General features: G+C 28.5%; 1 protein-coding gene and 1 long non-coding RNA gene across 14 annotated transcripts in view; one reads left to right on the forward strand and one right to left on the reverse strand.

The window, feature by feature from the left end:
* Positions 1–14,166, reverse strand: part of LOC145265497 (uncharacterized) — a 21,531-nt gene extending 7,365 nt beyond the window's left edge. The window contains exon 1 of one of the 2 annotated variants that reach the window (XR_013864658.1): positions 14,024–14,166. This is a non-coding gene — a long non-coding RNA (uncharacterized LOC145265497). The remainder of the gene's footprint in view (positions 1–14,023) is intronic. The other variant, XR_013864659.1, reaches the window with a different exon arrangement.
* The window catches only part of LOC145265495 (paired box protein Pax-6-like), a 1,005,138-nt gene that overhangs the window by 740,162 nt on the left and 242,476 nt on the right, over positions 1–22,500 (forward strand). Inside the window, exon 1 of one of the 12 annotated variants that reach the window (XM_080121378.1) lies at positions 14,074–17,706. The exons of 6 other annotated variants lie outside the window; for them this stretch is intronic. In XM_080121378.1, the coding sequence (XP_079977504.1) occupies positions 17,544–17,706 (163 nt within the window). In that variant the 5' untranslated portion in view covers positions 14,074–17,543. Of the gene's footprint in view, positions 1–14,073; positions 17,707–22,500 lie in introns of those variants that run through there. 5 more of the 12 variants (XM_080121383.1, XM_080121375.1, XM_080121377.1 and 2 more) reach the window with 5 other exon arrangements.

The raw sequence follows: 22,500 nt of genomic DNA on the forward strand, positions 1-22,500 counted from the left end.
CATCAGTCTTATCTGACTATTTCTCACGAGAATAAAACGCGCAATAATCTGTGTAGCTTAATTGCCATATATATATATATATATATATATATATTCATCCACATACAATACTGTTTCGCTGTTCCACAGCTCATCAGTGCGGCTAGACAGGCAACTACCTCAAGCCAGGATTGAAACCCGACCATCTGTACTTTGATAAGTATGTTTTAACTTAAATAGGAATGGTATAATAAAATGTTGGAGTCTGCGTTCGCGCCTGGCCTCCATGGAATGGAAATAGGCACAAACTTTTATAAAGACTTTTCATATCTAGCATAATCACGTTCCCGCTGGGTTACCGAAGTTAAGCAACGTTGAGTCTGGTCGATGGGTGACCATTTGGGACTTCCAGGTGCTGCATGTGCTCTCCGCTTATCTCAGCATTGTTTCCACTCATCCTGGTCTTCTCCTTGCCACTGGACCCAACCGGTGTCGATTCAGGAGAGGTGTGGTTAGAGATTGCGCAACCCTTGCCTCAAAATTACACGCGGAACTGCCCCTACAGAGGTATCCTTTGTCTTTCGAGACTGAACGGGGGCATCGATCGAAAAGTGAGAATATGTGTAAGAGTATATTTCTTAACCTATATACCCAATGAATGTATGATCTACAGACTTGAAATTTGGTATATAAGGTATTCAGACATGGGGAAAGTGTTTTAATCAGTTTTCACCTGTAGAAAATCGCTGCTAAGTAGTCAACATTGAAAAATTTGTACGTGATGGGCGTCGAATTTTTATCTGCCTGTATTCTGTTTCACGAATGCGCATGCGTGCATCGTTTACGTGACAGTTTCTTTATGTTAAGAATAAGTAAGTTTAAAAACACATTTTAAATACCATTTCAAGCTGACGTAGTGGTTATCGTACTTGACTCATTATCTTAAGCTTTTGATTTCGATCTCAGCTCGAATATTTTCTTTTTTACGTACAAGAAGTGAACTGTTAAAAAAAAACCCATAATACTCGCATGCACATGTCTCAGGTACTTAACGTTTATTTTACTCCATCTTTTTTATTCTTTTTATTTTGTAGGGAATAAAACATTACGTTTAACATCTTCTAGTCTAATATATAAAACGGTATATGTCTGTCTTCCAGCCGGGTAGTATCTGTTCTGTAATTTGCCCTTGGTCAATGTAGGGAAAACCTTTTGTATTGAAACAATTATTATTTATTTGGAAACTGCCAGAGTGCCCCCAGGGGGGAGCTGGGTTTCCCCCACATTAAAAACGACCTTGTGTCTAATTTGCTTTCGTAGGGAAGCAAATAAATATATGCCTGCCTGTCGTCTTGTCTGTCTGTCTGTCTGTCTGTCTCTCTCTCTCTCTCTCTCTCTCTCTCTCTCTCTCTCTCTCTGTATCCATACTTTCAAACTCTATCTACCGAAACTAAAAGTCGCGCCAAATGATTGTTTCTTTTATGGACCGCTCTTTTATGTTTTTTTTAGTCAGTTAAAATAGTTTTTAATGGCGTCCAAAATGGGTCACAATTGAAAAAAAATCGTTAAACATTTTGTGCATGCGTCTTAGTTTATTTTTAATTTTTAATCGGTTTATATGCCTGTACCACTGGTGCAGTGGTAACGTCACCAGCTTTATATGCCACAGTTTTGCTTTCGGTTTCGATTCTAGCTGATGACATTAAAATATTTGTTTTTTTGTTTGTTTTTTGTTGTTTTTTTTTGCAATTTGGAAATCACGATTCAATAACAGTATATACGAAATCTAGACGAATTTAAATATCATCTCATAATTAAAATATCACCTCATAAGTAAAATATAATCTCACAAGTAAAGTTTTTTTTTTATAATGAAATGAGTCTTTGTATATACAAAGTTTGTAAATTTAGAAAAAGTCCAAGCTCAATGAATGCCTTTTTTATTGCGTGCCAGAGCATATATAAGTATAGTATAATAATTCTCCAAGTTACAAATAACAAGTTTTCTAAGTTATTTATCACTTTAAGTAATAAATTATAAATTACTATACTTTTATTTAATAAGTTATTTATAATTTCTGGTAAGAAATTATTAATCAATATTTTTATTTAATAAGTTATTTATAACTCCAAGTAATAAATGATTAATAAATATTTTTATTTAATAAGTTATTTATAACTTCAAGTAATAAATTATTAATAAATATTTTTATTTAATAAGTTATTTATAACTCCAAGTAATATATTATTAATTAATATTTCTATTTAATAAGTTATTTATAACTTCAAGTAATAAATTATTAATTAATATTTTTATTTAATAAGTTATTTAGAACTTAAAGTAATACATAATTAATTAATATTTTTTATCTAATAAGTTATTTATAACTTCAAGTAATAAATTATTTATAAATGAGTTATTTTTATCTAATAAGTTATTTATTACGTTAAGTAATACATTATTTATTAATAAGTTATTTATTTTATTTAATAAATTATTTATTAAGTTAAGTAATAAATAACCAACAGAGTAAACTTGATAGTTTGTAAATATTTTAAACGATAATGCGCTTAATAGCGTCTACAACCTTGAAAGCCATGAAAAATATTTTCCCTTAGGACATAATCAAATAAATGCTATTTTTTTTTAATTAATTATTTTACTTATATATATATATATATATATATATATATATATATATATATATATATATATATATATATAAAAGTCACTTTGTGTGAGGGTGTGAGTTCCTTCCTTATAGGATCCGAAACTGCAGAACCTATCTTTTATAAATTTTATACAAAGGTAATTTATATGTCTGGCAGTGTTCTTAGATATGTTTTATTAAGAAATTCGTTCGATGAGCATCGAAAATCGAAAAAAAAAAAAATCCAATCCTAAAAGTAGCCTTTCTTTTTTATAGATAAAAATGTTTTTTCGGAGAAATTTTTTGTTGTGATTTTATATCTCCCTTAGTGGTGCAACCTAAACTATGCTTCTGTCAAAATTCAGATTTGTTGACATCTTGAGACATAGGTCAGAGGTATATCATTCGACTACAGATCGAATGATCTCGTATGAAGTCCGGGTGTACCTCACTATTTTATTTTATTTTTTTCTTATTAATAAATTCAATTTACGGTAAAAGAAGAGGTACCATTTAAAATCGCCGCAAATAATTTCTTTGCTTGCATATTTTAAAACTAAACATTTATCAGAAGTGAGTTTCCAGGACATTTATCCTCAACCCCAAATATCAGCTGACGTGATATTGTAAACAAACACAGACGGAATTTGATGAACGACATTAGCATTATTATTAATCTCATTTTTTATTTCATTTATTTATTTATTTGTTTGTTTATTTTGCGAATTAGTCCATCGGGCACATAATTCCTCGCAATACATAATATTAAATACTAAATTGATTCTATAATAATACATACACAATCTGCATGGATAAAATATCATGCTTAAGCGATTTGTACGGCCGAGCAAAGCCTGGCGTCCAGTCTTTATATATATATATATATATATATATATATATATATATATATATATAATTCATGAATCTATATGAAATGGTATAATGCGATGGAATATTTTATGTATGGATTTTCAGTGTTTATCTTAAAAGAGCTCAATACGTGAGTAGGGCCAGTTAGTAAGAGTACCAAATTCTTAATAGTCTGAGTAGCTTTCTGGACATATACTTTCATAACTTATTATAAAGATGCTATTTATCAGTTTAATTTTGTTTGTTTTGAACAAATTTACTTTAACCCTATTGCTAGTTGGAAATAATTTACCCAATACTGCGTTAATGTTGGTAGAGTGGGAATGATATATATATACATATATATATATATATATATATATATATATATATATATATAGTGTTAAAGCATATATATATATAGTGTTAAAGCATATATATATATATATATATATATATATATATATATATAGAGTGGTAAAGCATATATATATAGTGGTAAAGCATATATATATAGTGTTAAAGCATATATATATATATAGTGTTCATTCATATATATGTATATAGTGTTAAGGCATATACATATATATGTATATATATGTATATGCATATATATATGTGTGCGGGTGTGTATATATATAAATATGCATTATGTTTATATATATATATATTATATACGTTCTTTAGTAATTGTGGTCTTTCTTTGTCGGACAAGAGAAATACACAAGGAAACTACAAGGCAAGGCTCTATCTGCATCATCGTTGATATGGCAATCCCACAGATTGACGACAACGTCTGGTGGTATCGTGAGATCCTGATGTGACGCTCTGGGCTCGTGGTAATGATGCTTCAGCCCAGAAACTATGCCTGAATCCAGATTCATCTGATGAAGGTTTTGTTGGAAGCAATGCTGCTGTAAAAGCAACAGTTATTTTATAAATAACATTTTATTTCATATATACATATATGTGTGTGTGTGTGTTTATATATATAGTGTGTATACATACATATGTATATATATGTAGTTATATATATATATATATATATATATATATATATATATATATATAAATGTGTGACGATTACAATATTGTTCCCAATTCTGATACAATTCCTAATTCCGATTCTTAATTCATAATTATTTTACTACAAAGTAATTACTTTACTATGGTTACCGTAAAAACACATGTTAAATTTGCAGATATTTTGCCAAGCGTAAAAATACACTAGTGGGTATTTGTGTGTGTGATCAATAGGTTTTTAGTTCTGGTCGTTTAAAATTCATAAAATATTGATTATTTTGCTATTATAATAAGCAATAGAAAATTTTGCTTTAGACAAAATCAGATTAAAAATGCAATTAAAAGAATCGTTTTGGTCATCGGAAAATAAGCACAATTTTTTTTTCTGATTCCCATATCCCTAAAGGTTCCGAATTTTTCAGCTTCCGGTACGGATTCCGATTAATTGTCACATGACACACACACACGCGCGCACACACGCACACATATTTTAATTATCCGATTTTCGTCGTTTATATTCGACTATATATATATATCTATGTATATATATATATATATATATATATATATATATATATATATATATATATATATATATATATATATATAGTAAGTCATAAAATATATATGGCGATTAAGCTACACTGAATATTCCGCGTTTCATCCACTCTAGACTCTTCAGGCTTATGCGCATGAGCCTGAAGAGTCCTAGAGTGGATGAAACGCAGAATATTCAGTGTAGCTTAATCGCCATATATATTTTATAAATTACTAACCAGCTCTACCTACGTATTAAGCACTTTTGAAGTAAGTACTTAAAGTTTACGCATAAATTTATACTTTCGTATATTAATTTTATGTGAGTAAATGAAGTAGTTATATGTATTAATATTGATTGAAATTTATTTTTAGACTATCTATTTTTACACGCTTTTTTCTAAAAGCTTTACATTAAAACATAGATAAAGAAAAACTATTTCGGATAAAATGTTTAGAATCGTAACGCCTATGCTTTTTTGTAAAAAAAATATACTTGTTCTGTCATAGATACGTCAGTTTTTTTTCACCCCAATCTTATATAACGTTGATTAATAATTTTAAAACGATCATAAAAATCTTGAAGTTGGAAAACAATTTTTTTTTTTGCAAATTTACAAAAAAAAACTTTTAAGCTTGTAAGGAAGGTATACAAAATTTTAATTATTCGACAAGAAGTACAAATAAAACCAGAAGAACCTTAGTTCAGAAGTTTCGAAGAATACACTTATTTTCATCAGAGAGTTTACATATATATATATATATATATATATATATATATATATATATATATATATATATAAATATATATATAAACAAGAAGCTTTCGACAAGCTTCTTACAAATCAGTTCATAAATTTCTGAATTTTTGACATGAGGAGTGCTTATTCGTATTATGTGGGTTCTTTGAACAATTGTCCTCATCTTGAGTGTCATTTTCATTACGTTTCGATCGATGTAACCTCCAACATTCTTCAGGAGTATCTTGTCGAACACGAGAATTTGGACGGAATTTCGAGTCCGAAAAAAACACCTGAAGAAAGTCGGAGGTTACATCGACCGAAATGTTGTGAAAATGACACTCAAGTTGAGAACAGTAGTCTGAGTAATCCAAATAATATGTAAATACCGATCTGATCATTTTTGTTGTTGATCACGTTCCACCATGTTTCCAATATTTGGTTCATGTTGACTTGCATTATGCTAGTAATGCACACACGCATTTATATACATATATATATATATATATATATATATATATATATATATATAGAGAGAGAGAGAGAGAGGGGGGGAGAGAGTTTACGGTGATACCTATACTGTTTCTGCACTTACACCTTTTTTTTTTAATATATATCTTTGCTTCTTTTAGACTTTTATCGAAGTATTTTAGTTTTTCAATCTATGTATTTATAATTACTTATGAATTTTATTTTGTTAAATCATTTCCTCTCATGAGGTAGACATTTTTAAAAATCCATGGATTAAGGAAAACACTTTTATATTTTTCATTTCTTGTTGAAAAATAAATTTGTCGCGCATTTTTTTTTTTTAATTTACCGAATTTCATTTCTAAATTTTAATTTATACTAACGAGCCATCCCTTATATTGAGCTTCATTTTTATCTTAAATTGTCTTATACATATTCATGATAATATTTACATGGACTTTAAATTTTCAATAGTATACAATTTGTAATCTCAAACTATATATGAGATAGTGTTTTATGATATATTATATGAGAGTATTTTATGATATATATATTATATGAGAGTGTTTTATGATATATATATATATATGTATTATATGCGAGTGTTTTATGATATATATATTATATGAGAGAGAGTTTTATGATGTATATATATTATATGAGAGAGATTTTTATGATATATATATATTATATGAGAGTGTTTTGATATATATATATATATATATTATGATATATATGAGTGTATTAATATATATATATAAGTGTATAATTATATATATATATATTTATATATATATATATGAGTGTATTATGATATATATATATGAGTGTATTATGATATTTATATATGTGTGTATTATGATATATATATGAGTGTATATATGATATATAATATATATATAATACACTCATATATACATATGAGTGTATTATATATATATATATATATATGAGTGTATTATGATATATATATATGAGTGTATTATGATATATATATATATATGAGTGTATTATGATATATATATGAGTGTATTATGATATATATATATATATGAGTGTATTATGATATATATATGAGTGTATTATGATATATATATATATGAGTGTATTATGATATATATATATATGAGTGTATTATGATATATATATATATGAGTGTATTATGATATATATATATATATATGAGTGTATTATGATATATATATGAGTGTATTATGATATATATATGAGTGTATTATGATATATATATGAGTGTATTATGATATATATATGAGTGTATTATGATATATATATATGAGTGTATTATGATATATATATGAGTGTATTATGATATATATATATATGAGTGTATTATGATATATATATATGAGTGTATTATGATATATATATATATATATATATATGAGTGTATTATGATATATATATATATATATATATATGAGTGTAATCTGATATATATATATATATGAGTGTATTATGATATATATATATATGAGTGTATTATGATATATATATATGAGTGTATTATGATATATATATGTATATATATAAGAGAGTGCATTATGATATGTATATATATATGTATATATATAAGAGAGTGCATTATGATATGTATATATATATATATATATATATATATATATATATATGAGAGAGTGTATTATATGTATATATATATAACAGAGTGTATTATGATATATACATATATACATGAGAGTGTAGTATGAGGAAGAGAGAGAATGCAGTATGAAGTTGATGCAAGTAAACGTTCATGTTTCATTACGTTTGTGTGTGCGCGCCGTGCACGTGCGTGTGTTAATAATCGAGTTACAAATCAGACCTTACTCAAACAAACGGAATTGTTTCATTCGAAAGTTATTGGCGGCTCTTAATTTTTTTTTTTTTTGCAATGTTCAATGTGCGAATTACTTATATTAACTTCCGTGCACATACGAACGCCAATTAAGTTTATAACATTTTTTTTTAATTTTATTTTGGGGCCGAATTCGATAATCCTATCCGACGGCGTGCAAATCGGCTTTTTAATCAAGAGTCAAATAGCCATGGGAATATTTCACATAGGTAGAGAACAAACAGGTCAGACGACGCAGATACGGTGAGATGAATGGTGATATATAGAACTGGACGGATATACTGACATGTCTTAATTGATTCACAAATTGAGATGCATAAATACGAAAGGGGGGCATCGATAGTCGTAGGTTAGATAGAGGAAAAACCTGATATTATGTGAGGTGGATATAAGAGATGGATGGCAGTGGAGTGGGCCCGTAGAATGACTTTATACGCGAAAAAGCAGTATCTATCTATCTATCTATCTATCTATCTATCTATCTATCTCTCTCTCTCTCTCTCTCTCTCTCTCTCTATATATATATATATATATATATATATATATATATATATATAGTCTAAAGAAGCTTTGAAAAAAAAAAATGAAAAAATAAAGAATGCAGTTTAGATTCCCGGAAGCAAAAGAATATTAATTTTAACCTATCACCTACATAATCCGATTTCTCAAAAAGTTAATAATGATAAAAAACAAAGTCATTAATATATGGATGAAAAAAAAAGGCTTTAACTAAAATTGTTAAATAGCACTTGCATAAGCCGATTTCGCAAGAGCTATGGCAGTCAACAAACCGGAAATCCAAGACTCGAGTTACACTATGTGTGTGTGTTACAATATATATATATACATGTGCTGACTGCTGAAGTGAAACATAAACTGCAAAAATATAGTAATAATGTGGCGCATATATATATATATATATATATATATATATATATATATATATATTCCCCTGAAAATTGCACTTTTCAAACGACTAAAATGGGCAGGTGCTTGAACACCCACACAGCAGCCCGTCTCTCTGCACGTCCCTGATATATATATATATATATATATATATATATATATATATATATATATATATATATATATATATATATATGATAGTGTGTGTGCGTATGTGTTATGGATTGACATAGACCGCTGGATATCGATGTGTATCATTGGATCGTTAGGAACAGAGACGTGTTTTTGTTTTTGTTGTTTTTTTTTTGTTTGTTTTTTTTTTTTTGTTTTTTTTTTCTGGCGTCAGTGGAAGAAACAGCCTTCAAGACAGACAATTTCTGCCTCAATCTTAAATGAGCCGGGGATTTACAAAATAACAACAAAAAAGGTCTCATGTTCATGGAAAGGCACATGAATGTGGTCAGAGAAGTAGGTATATGCTGTGATAAACTTGATCGTGACGGACCGTTTGAAAAGGCGAAGTCTTTGGCATATTAAAACTATGAAATTTTAGTCAGGGTAGAAAGAGAAGAAGAAAAAAATAGAGAGCGTTGAAAGTTCCGAGACTGTAAACAAAATCTTAGAGAAATGGATAAAAATTAGATGGAGAGAAGACAGGAGTGGAGAGAGAGGACGAATATCCCTCCCCCCTCTACCCTACACGAAAAAAAAAACACTCGCACAAAAAAAAAAAAAAATAAGAAGTGGAGTAATAGAAGGAGGAGAGGGGCGAAGTGGGAGGAGTGTCTTAGAAACCAAGAGAGAAAGTAAACGTCCCTCTCCCATTTCGGCCGCCATTTAATGTACAACTTACAAAGAGATCGTGGGAAGGGGGAACTGAGAAAGAATAGCCAACTTAAAGGGGATGTAGAGAGAGAGAGAGAGAGAGAAAGAGAGAGAGAGAGAGAGAGAGAGAGAGAGAGAGAGAGAGAGAGATGAATGGCTGAACTGTAACACAAAGGGAGGGGGAGATGATGAGTTTCGGTGAGAGTGTTCCTGACGTGAAAGGAGGGAGGGAGTGATAGGAGGAGGATGAATTATTCAGGGCGACGGAGGTGGAGCAGTGAGAAGAAGGGGAGGAGTTGAGATGTAGACTCGATTTTTTCCCCTTGTTAATATTATTTATATACACGGTTTAGGAACAGCGCCGTTTACACACGCACGCACACACACACAGTCACGTCAACAAACAGCTGTTTCGTCGTCTGCCATCCATCAGTGCAGCTAGAAGTAGCTAGATATACGTATTGAAACGATAGGCTCACTTTAAGGTTGCGCAGACGAAAAAAATCGACTTGTCGCTGTAAGCTAAACCTTCAGACACACAGGCATGCAATATATATATATATATATATATATATATATATATATATATATATATATATATATATATATATATATATATATATATATATATAGTTAGTTATAAAATATATATGGCGATTAAGCTACACTGAATATTCCGCGTTCATCTACTCTAGGATTCTTCAGGCTGAAGAGTCCTAGAGTGGATGAAACGCGGAATATTCAGTGTAGCTTAATCGCCATATATATTTTATAACTAACTAACTAGCTCTACCTACGTATTGATCACTTTTGAAGTAAATACTTAAAGTTTACGCATAAATTTATACTTTCGTATATTAATTTTATGTGAGTAAATTAAGTAGTTTATATATATAATGTCAATTGTTATATCTCGGGATTCATTTTTTATTGTGTTTGTATGTTAAGCAACGTTGAACTTAGTCAGTACTAAATGGGTGACCATTTTGGACTTCCAGGTGCTGTATGTATTCTCCGCTTATTTCGGCATTGTTTCCAGACATGCGGAATTCTCCTTGCCACTGGACTCAAAAAGCGTTGATTCAGGAGAGTGGGGTTGTCGATTGCGCAACCCTTGGTTCACAATTACATGCGCAGCTGCCCCTACAGGGGGTATCCTTTGTCTTTAGAAACTGAACGGCCTTACCGATCAATCGATCGTGTGTGGGTATATACACACACACGCATATATATATATATATATATATATATATATATATATATATATATATATATATATATGAGAGAGAGTTCAGGAGGGTCATATAGTGACCGATTGAATAGAATGATTTAAATAAAAGAAAAATTATATTATATTCCAGTGTATCTTAATTTTCAGATGATTATTATTGCAATATATATATATATATATATATATATATATATATATATATATATATATATAATGTGTGTGTGTACTGTGCTACTTGAAAAAAATTTTTTTTTATATATAATAAAGATATTATTAAAATTGAACGTAGTGTTTGTAATCCCTTCCATCTCGAGTTTTGTTGTTCCTATATATATATATATATATATATATAATTATATATATATATATATATATATATATATATATATATATAGGAACAAAAAAACTCGAGATGAAAGGGATTACAATATATATATATATATATATATATATATATATATATATATATATATATATATAGGTTTTATTTGTTTTTGTTAGCAATACTTTTTGAATGAATTCAATTATTTATACCGAAGTACATTTTCATTAAATGCGCAGTTGGGAATAAGTTTCTCCTTGACCAATTGATCCCCCCTAAAAGGGGAGCAGGATATATATTTTTTTTAAATATATAATTATCCACTGACACGTGTCTACAACTCATCAGAGTGGCTGAATCTAGCGAGATTCGAAATCTTGACACCACATATTTTAATATATATATATATATATATATATATATTCCCCTTTTTATTCTCTTCGCCCCGTTAAGTTTCTTTTAAACGTGGTTTTTATTTTAACACTTTAATAATGAATTTTCGTCTTTCCTTCGTGATTGCATTATATATATATATATATATATATATATATATATATATATATATATATATATATATATATATGCGTTATATATTTCCTAGCTTTATTAATGTTCTATTGGATATTGGTCGTCTAGTATCGTGGGAGGACTTTCCTTTCATATCCTGGATAGCATCCTTGCAAACAAACTTTTACCTTTAATTACATAAACGAGAAATAACCAACTAAAGCCCAAGTACTTTTAAACTCGCGTGGTGACATGATGCGCCGGATGCGGACTATGGGATAATCATAGGCCTCTCATGATATTGATGACAAATATTCATAGCCCTTTTTAAACGAACGGTTGTTTTTGACGTAAAGTTCTGTTGACATCGACATGCTCCCCTGTGATTTTAAGATCTTCTGATGCATTTATTTATCTTCTTTGTTTTTTTGTTTTTTTTTTGGGGGGGGGGTTCATCAATTTTTACGAGTTAGAGAAGTTTATTTTTTTTCAGCTATTTTATATACCCGTTGTAATAAAATGTTCTGAAAGATTCGCTCGCGAGTACGTCCGATTCTTCGACAAATGTATATAGACTTCCCACAATTCTTGTGTCAATTTGCCCATGCTTTTCAGGTAGAAGCGTGACTTTGTGACGCGGTTCGAATCTCTCGACAAGCAGTAATTAACACTTCCTACATTAATGAGTGCATATGCATGAAAACCTAATGCCCGTATGTATAAAAATTATTGTTACTATTTACTTGCCTCCCCACGAGGGCAGAGTTAGACACAAGGTCGGTTCTTAATGTGCGGAAACTTCAGCTTCCCCCAAACGGGTTCTCTGGATAGGAGCCAAAAATTTAAATTGTCTCAGTCATGAAAGAGTTTTGTTCCACTGACCAAGGACAGAATAGATACTACACTCTGATCTTCGCTCGAAGGCCAAGTATGCATTTATATATAACAAGTATGCACTTACGTGTAGAAAAAAAAATTAATCTTTATTAAAAAAAAAATGTTCATTGTGTGTGTGTGTGTGTGTGTATGTGTGTCTATAATATGTGTCCGCGTATCTATTTTAGCTAAATATTATAAATTACTGTATCTGTTTCGAATATCGAGTTTTCGTCATTTCATCAGTCTGGATTTAGGGAAAGAAATTTTAAAAACCGGCTTGTTTCGATTCCATAAATCTGGATATTCCTGGGAAGGAAGCGGAGAATCTCAAATCGGAAATTAACGAGACTGGTTAAACTACCTGGACCCCCCCCCCCAAAAAAAAAAAAACACAAATCCGATTTCTTTCTAAATTCAGAATGATTAGATAAACGGAACCTGGGTATCCCCAACCGGCACAGTAAAATATAACCTATATAAATACAACAGCCATATGTATGTGTGTCTGCCCATTTGTAAATATTTAACCGTCCAAACTCCTAAACTATTGGTAACACAACAAGGAAGTTAAAAGAAAATAGTAATCATATACCAAGGATGGTTTATAACGAGTAAAATCTGTGTTTTGGGTGAATGAATAATGATTACAGACATATATCGGTAAGTTGAAATGCGAAAAAATGTTCATTTCAATTTGCCGACATATTTTTACTTTTTTTTTTTTTCAGCGCATGCCTTAATTTAAAGCCTTTCTTCAAGTCGTTTAATAGGAGAAAAAAAATTCTTGTTTATCTTTCGATAGCTACATTCGTAGGGAACGTGGCTGAAACGCTAAATGTTTTGGTTTCGATTCTAGCTGATTGCACCTAAGCAATTTTTTTAAAACTTGAAATCACTCTTATATATTAGGTACAATATAATATTCAGTAGAGAATTGGTTCTGTAATAATAAATACGAAGTCTGCTTTAATTAAAATATATTTTAGCGTATTTTCCCATCCGGCAAGACCGGACTCCCTTACCCTTCCCTGTTAAATAATAGTACCTCTTGTAAGAAGACATGCGGGCGAGCAATGCGATTTTTATTATTTTTATTATTATTATCATTATAATACTAACTTGCGGTGTAAACATTATCATATGAAATGGTTTGTCTGAAAATAAGAATAAACTGGTGCGAAAATGTCTTTTTAATATAAAAAAAAAAAAAACATGCTTGTATATACATACATATGAATGTTACCTCTTACCACGTTGATAAATACAAGACCCGTTCAGGAACGCGTCTGCTGAGAAACTGGGGGAAAATTGAAATGCGAACTCTAGCAATAATAACCTCTCCCTCTGTTTCCCTCCTCCTCTCATGCTCTGGCTCATATCCCACCTCCTTTAAAGTAGTGCTCTGTCACTCTCTCTCCCACTCTCTCGATATTTCTATCTCCCCCTCCAGGTTGAAAGTATCAGCCGTTCTCTGCGCGCGCCCCCTTCCACCTTTTTAAGACAAATGCGCTCTCTCTTCATTGGTAGCTGGCCTCGTACATTACACGCCATTGAGGCAGAGCTCTCGCTCTCTCTCTCGCACTCGCACTCGCTCGCGCTCTCTCTCTCTCTCTCTCTCACTCGCTCGCACTTTTTTAAAAGGAAATATAGACTGCCGAACCAGAGAGAGAGAGAGAGGTACATGAATCCCCTCCCTCTATTAACTGTTTAGTGTTTTTTCTTTTTCTTTTCTTTTTTTTCTGTCTCCTCTCTCCTAGGTTTTTGTTATTTTTTTTTCTTTTGTTTTTGTTTAGTTCAACCCCCTACCTACCCTCGTTTATTGCTTGCTGGCTTACTAGTCTTCGAGGTGGTGAGAATATATTTCCTTTTTCTTTCTAATTCGTCTTTGAGAGAGCGACTACGACTACGACGACGACGATAGCGACAACGACTAGCTCCCCTCGCGCAAGCATTTTTTTCCGTCTCATTTGTCAACGTTTCTTTCGTCGGGGAGAGACACTATTTTTCTGTTGATCTCGAGATACAGGAGCTGAAGCGTACGACAACCAAACGCAGTCATTATCAACAAGGATACAAACACCAACTCATATATACATACATATATATATATACATACGCATACATTTATATATTCGTATATAAATATACACACACTAAGGAAGATTAAAAAAAAAAATAACAGCAGAACAGCAAGCAAATGAAATAGGACTTTTTTTTTGTTATACGCAAATACATGTATATTACTTTCCAAACATATTTTTATATATTAAAACAAATTTACAAGCTTGTATGCATATATATTCCGCAAACAGTAACCATTCAAAACAGATAAATACACATTAAAGAGCAGTGTCATTTTATATGTATATGTATATTACTAATCCATTTCGCATACGTACTTACATGCAAAAACAACTTCCTCGACCATACAAATCCGCAACGTACTTGTGACTGTTTTATGAAGTTTGAGGTTTGTTTATAATTTTTTTTATCAGTAAGTTTATAGAAATATATATTATTTACGCATAATTCTATACTTACGTATTTATTCACACGTCTGACTTCAGCTGAACTTGTTTAAAAAAAAAAAAAAAAAAAAAAAATCCGGAAAAAAAAAAAAATTACAAACATTTTTTTAAATATAATTTTGTAAGATCAATACATGAACTGATTATCGATTATAATACTAAAAAAAAAAAAAAAAATACTTTTTAAAAATTCAATTCTTGGATCGGAGCTTTTGCAGCAAAAAAAAAAGAAGAAAAAAAAAGGAAAAAAAAAGAAGAAAATTGGAAATGATTATTTTTTCCCCCCTAGGAGATGTACATTCCTTCATGAAGGTATCTAATGATTACGCATAGATAATTGATTGCTCAAACCTTATTGAAATATCTCAGTTTATATACCCATAAGAAAACAGATATTTCTTCCATTCAATCGGCGATTGTCATTTTTATATTTTTATTGTAATATTTTATTTAATTTTAAGAGTACAACTTTCCCAGGGCGAAAACTTTGTCAAACTTTATTTATAAAACAAAACAAAATATATTTCAAAGGAAAATATATGTTGTTTATTTCCACAACGGCTGTTTGAATTAGTAGATAGATTTGTAGTGCATTTCCCGGGAAATAAAGTGGTAATTAAAAACTTTATATATATATACAAAAATAAATAGGTATAAGTATATTTACCGTATCTATAGATTTACACGTATCCAGAAAAAGAAATGAATATTAGTTTATGAATATATATATATATATATTAATTGTAATCAAATTACAGTTTATTCTGATAAAAAAATAATGCTGAAATATTACAACCAGGGACGAAAATAATAACTTTAAAAGACTGTGTGTAAACGATTATTTATGCTTATTTTGGGGGAGTCAAGTGACGCCTTAAATTAAATATGTTTATATATATATGTAATAATTATATATATATGTAGATATAATTTGTGATTATCAAAATATTAAGACAAACACGGAATGATGTTGATATATAAAAAAATACATATATAGATGCATATATATTTATAAGGACTCTGTTCTCTTATTTATGTATGTATACGTATGTGCGCATATAAATAAACTGTCTTCGATTAAGAGATTTGACTCACCTGAGTTTAGTGAAGTGACCGAAACGAGTCGGAAAGGAGAATGACATTAAAAAATACTCTCTGTCTGCGAAACGGATTTTAAACCTTTGAACTGTTGCCTCAAATTTATTTTTAAAAAACAAAACTAAATAAATTCGACTTCGAGGACTTCTGCAAAAAAAACAAAACAAAAAAAAAACATATAGAATCGACTGAGTACCACCTGCAACAAAGATCACCGGACCCCCGTATTTTATTTCAATCATCAAAACTTTCCTTCCGTATGCTGCTCCATAATACATATAAAAAAAATATATTTATTTATAGATATGTTTAAACTAATACAATACGCGTAGAAGTAAGTACACGAATAAGAAAGATTCTAATTTTATTTAATTTTTAGTATAATGTATTTTAAGTTTGGTAAATATTTTTAAAACACACACACAAAAAAAAAACAAGTTTATTTAAAAAAAAAACAAAAAACAGATAAAATTGTGAATATATCTTTCCAGATTAAGTATAACACGTATACAAACATGTATAGATATAGATATATTTTTCCGGGAAAGCGGATTTAGGATGTTTTCAGAACCTCTGTTCTATTTTTTATGAAAGCAATCATTTCAATTAATTCGTTACAATGTTTTTTTATAATGTAAATGAAATTTATTAAAAAAAAAAAAACAAGCAAAAAACGCGCTACTTATACATATATTCCAATTAAATGCTTGTTTTAATATATTTAAACAGAATTTCTGTAAAAAGAAACTTTGAAAAGTTATATTTACTGCTGTTAAATTCAATGTTAAAGATAAATTCCTAAAACATATTTTGTTGATTTTAATTTTAGAAAAAAAAAGAAAAAAAGTTAAATATACATAAATATATATATACATTTAGACACATGTATATTTATGGTGATATTGTTTTTCGTTTAAAAAAATCCTGTTATTTCTAACACACGCACACACACACACACATACATATTTAAACGGATACCCAGGAGTAGTAGGTAGACGTTTATGCTTTCGTATATATCTACATGCTAATGTATGTATGTATATGCAAATCCATGTCTTCTTGAGTTTCTGATCGCCAATTGCATTACATCTATTGCATACGTCTTGTCATAAGCACAAAAGGATATGAAAAATACAACGGAAAATCACCAACATTCCGTATCCCACGATACAAACTCAACATCATTAAACTCTAGCGGGGCAAGTCCGAACGAACAGTCTCCGACTGCATGGAAATGGTCCACAAATCCGGTGATAACGGAGGAATCTCCAAGGGACAAACCAACAGGTATACATCTTTTTTTTTATGTACACCCAAAAAACATATATATATATATAATTTCATTGCAACACTGACAATAGTCTTAGGGAATCTAATATATTATGTGTAGATTTTCGGCATTGACTAATATATATTATATTTTCTTGAAGTTTGCGCAAAACGCTCACGTCTTATATATATATATATGTGTGTGTGTGTGTGTAAAATTCGCACAGATCATACACACATGCATAAAATTATTTAATGTATCCACATAGTTTTATTATGAAATCTAATTTTTTATGTATCGATTTTTACTTTAACAGTGCTCAATACTTGAGTAGAGCTAAGTAGTAAATTATATATATTATCATAAGTTAGTACAGATTTGTGTATATATATAGTCTTAAAAGTTGTTTAAGGTCTAAATCTATACAAAATATATATATATATATATATATATATATATATATATATATATATATATATATATATATATATATATATATGGCTAAACTCAACATTACACTTCTATAACTATATACAAGTCCGGTGAAACTTCATTAAAATGTAAAAATGCATAAAATTCTTTCATATTTAATAAATTTATTAAATATTTAAAATATTATATGTACAAAAGTCCTATTTCTTAATTAATTAATTAGCATAACATTTTTAGATGATATGTAAAGAATACCATAACAAGAGTTACAACTATTTCACTTCATCTTCTAAATTAATAATCTAACATATTTAAATCGTATTGGAATTTGTTCATAAGAGCATTCGAAAGTAATGAAAATGATACTAAAGTTATTCCATAAGGAAAGCCGCCTATGTTTTTTTTTTTTTTTTTTTTTTAACTCAAAATGTGTCCGATCTAGAAAAAAATAGAAAAAAGAAATTGTTGTACCATTAAATCAAATGACCTTTTCTGACCCAGAATTAATTTTCTGCATAGTCACCAACATTCTCAGTGCATTCCCCCCCCCCCCGACAAGAATTAAATGACGCCTCTTCTCTGTCTGACGCATGTGCATTACAGGGTTTGAGTTTTCACAGTCTCACACCGTCAATATCTGCAACAGAGAAGTGAATCTTTCAGGTCATGAATGCATAAGTTCGGTCATTATGACAATGCAATTTACAATCTCCTCTGGTCTATTCGTGCTGAATAAAAATTAGGAGACATTAATTTTGGTACACCTCTCCTATCATTTTCCCAGCAGGATATTTACAAAACTTTCCAGTGAGGATTAGCTAAAACAATTATTTTTCATCTCTAAACTATAAAATAGTAGATGCATGTCTGTGTGCGTGTCTGTCTGTTTGTAAATATTTAACCGATAAACTCTTAAATTACTTGTCACATAACATTGAAATCCATAAAAATCATACACCGAGAAAATCTTTGGAGGGATGAATAACGCATACAGGCATATATGGGCATGTTGAAATGCAAAATGTTCGTTTAAATCTGCCGACATATTTTTACGTATTTATTCGCATTCTTAAATTTAATTCATTTCTTCGGGTCGTTTGATATTAAATCTTTCTTTCATATATCTGGATAGCTACATCGATAGGAGTCGCGGTTGGGCCGTTAAATATTTTGTGTTCAATTCTAGCTGATTGCAACCGAGCCATTATTTTTTTATTTTTTATTTTTTTTTACTTTTGAAATCACTACCATATATGAGGTACAATATATTAATTAATCAATAGAAAAGTGGCTTTATAATAATAAATGCGAAATCTGCATGAATTAAAATATATGTAAGCGTATTTTTACGATCTGGCAAGTGTAGGCGCCCAACGGTAGCCGTATAGTAAAATTTGATTTTGGTATTATTTTTCAATATATGGGACTTTAAAAAAAAATAATCATTTATTTATTTATTTTTTTATTTTATGCTGCAAATTTTTTTATATGAATTATTTTTTTACCGATTCTGTAGAAAGTTTCGATCCATGTGAAATTTTCGTTTTCATAACATTTTATCTTTATTGCTTTAGAAAATGTTTACTATTAACTATTGCTTGATAGACATCTGATAATAAGTGCACAATAATACAAATATATTCTTTCGAACTTAGTGTATGAAATAAATGACAGCCTTTCCAATATAACACGAATGACGAAATATATTAACCGTAATATGTATACGAATGTAATTAAATGTACTAATTAAACTACATGCTCATGAGACAGCTATGCCCGTCTAACACACACACACACAACCGTCCCCCCCGTGTATATATATATAATATATATATATATATATATATATATATATATATATATATATATATATATATATATATATATCCCGATTTCGAATTTCGCTAGATTCTGCCACTCTGAGTCGTAGACGAAGAAACACGTGTCACAGAATGATTATATATATATATCATATTTATTGACACATACCTCTACAAACATTCGCTACGCAGGTATGACAATGTTTCGATCTGTAGTTCCTATTTACAATGCCTCCCCAGGGAACAGAGTTAGACGTCAGGGTCGTTTTTATTTATTTATTTATTTATTTTTTAACGTGGAGAAAAGGAACAAAAACAAATAAAAAAATTGTCTCGGTCGTGAAGGGTTTCTCCTCCACTGAGAGAGAACAATAAATTTAAGTGCAGCATCTGAAGAACAGATACTACGCCTTGATTTCAGCCTTGCACTTACAAATAAAAAACATTTCCTCAGGTAAAAAGTTTGCCTTTTTCGTTTAGGTGCGAATATTGAAAATGCTATTTTTTCTATATGTGAATATCTAAAAGAAAAAAATTCTAATTAATTTATTTTTTGTTTGCCTGGAGAATTACAGATCGAAATATTATCTTGACAATGTATCTAAGTTTGCATATGTCTATATAAATATAAAGTAATATAAATAGTTCTATTTAGTATTGAGCACTTTTATATGAACTACGTAACAATTCTATGGATTTTTATTTTGCGAATACATTTTAAACCCTTGTATATATATATATATATATATATATATACATATATATATATATATATATATATATATATATATATATAGATAGATATATAGATATACGTAAAGATATATAGATAGATAGATATATAGATATACGTAAAGATATATAGATAGATAGATATATAGATATACGTAAAGATATATAGATAGATAGATATATAGATATACGTAAAGATATATAGATAGATAGATATATAGATATACGTAAAGATATATAGATAGATATATAGATATACGTAAAGATATATAGATAGATATATAGATATACGTAAAGATATATAGATAGATATATAGATATACGTAAAGATATATAGATAGATATATAGATATACGTAAAGATATATATATATAGATATATAGATATACGTAAAGATATATATATAGATATATAGATATAGATATACGTAAAGATATATATATATATATAGATAGATATATAGATATAGATATACGTAAAGATATATATATAGAGAGAGATATAGATATACGTAAAGATATATATATATATATATAGATATATATATAGATATATATATAGATATACGTAAAGATATACATATATATATAGAGAGAGAGATATAGATATACGTAAAGATATATATATATATAGATATAGATATACGTAAAGATATATAGATATAGATATACGTAAAGATATATAGATATACGTAAAGATATATATATATATATAGATATACGTAAAGATATATATATATAGATATACGTAAAGATATATATATATAGATATACGTAAAGATATATATATATAGATATACGTAAAGATATATATATAGATATACGTAAAGATATATATATATATAGATATACGTAAAGATATATATATATATATATATAGATAGATATAGATATACGTATAGATATACATATATATAGATATACATGTATATACATATATATAGATATACATGTATATACATATATATAGATATACATATATATAGATAGATATAGATATATATACATATATATAGATATAGATATATATACATATATATAGATATAGGTATATATACATATATATAGATATAGGTATATATACATATATATAGATATAGATATATATACATATATATATAGATATAGGTATATATACATATATATAGATATAGGTATATATACATATATATAGATATAGGTATATATACATATATATAGATATAGATATATATACATATATATATATAGATATAGATATATATACATATATATATAGATATAGATATATATACATATATATATAGATATAGATATATATACATATATATATACATATATAGATATATACATATATATAGATATATATATACATATATATACATATATAGATATATATACATATATATATACATATATATATAAACATATAAATATATATAAACATATAAATATATATATATACATATAAATATATATATATACATATATATATCATGTTTTTATTATTTTTACGTTTTAAACTGTTCAATTTTTGCTAGCACGCGATAATTGGTTGATTTAAAAAAAATTTGCTCGAGTGATAATTACTGAATCGGTCGGTATATTTCTAGTCTTGAGGTATACCCGACATTTCTCAGAAAATATTAAGGATATCTGTTCTTCTCATGTTCGAAGTCCTGAACGCAAGATTTCTTTTTCAATTATTGCTATTTTTTTGTTTTTTATTATTATTTTTGAGTTGTTTTTTTTTTTTGTTTCATAACTATAAACTTAGAAAACATATTCAAAAATCATATTTTCATCTCCATCAAATCCTGGTACAAAAAAAAAAAAAAAAAAAAAAAAC

The sequence above is a fragment of the Euprymna scolopes genome, chromosome 40, assembly GCF_053919585.1.
Source record: "Euprymna scolopes isolate OS-2025 chromosome 40, ASM5391958v1, whole genome shotgun sequence".
Lineage (NCBI taxonomy): Eukaryota > Metazoa > Mollusca > Cephalopoda > Sepiida > Sepiolidae > Euprymna > Euprymna scolopes.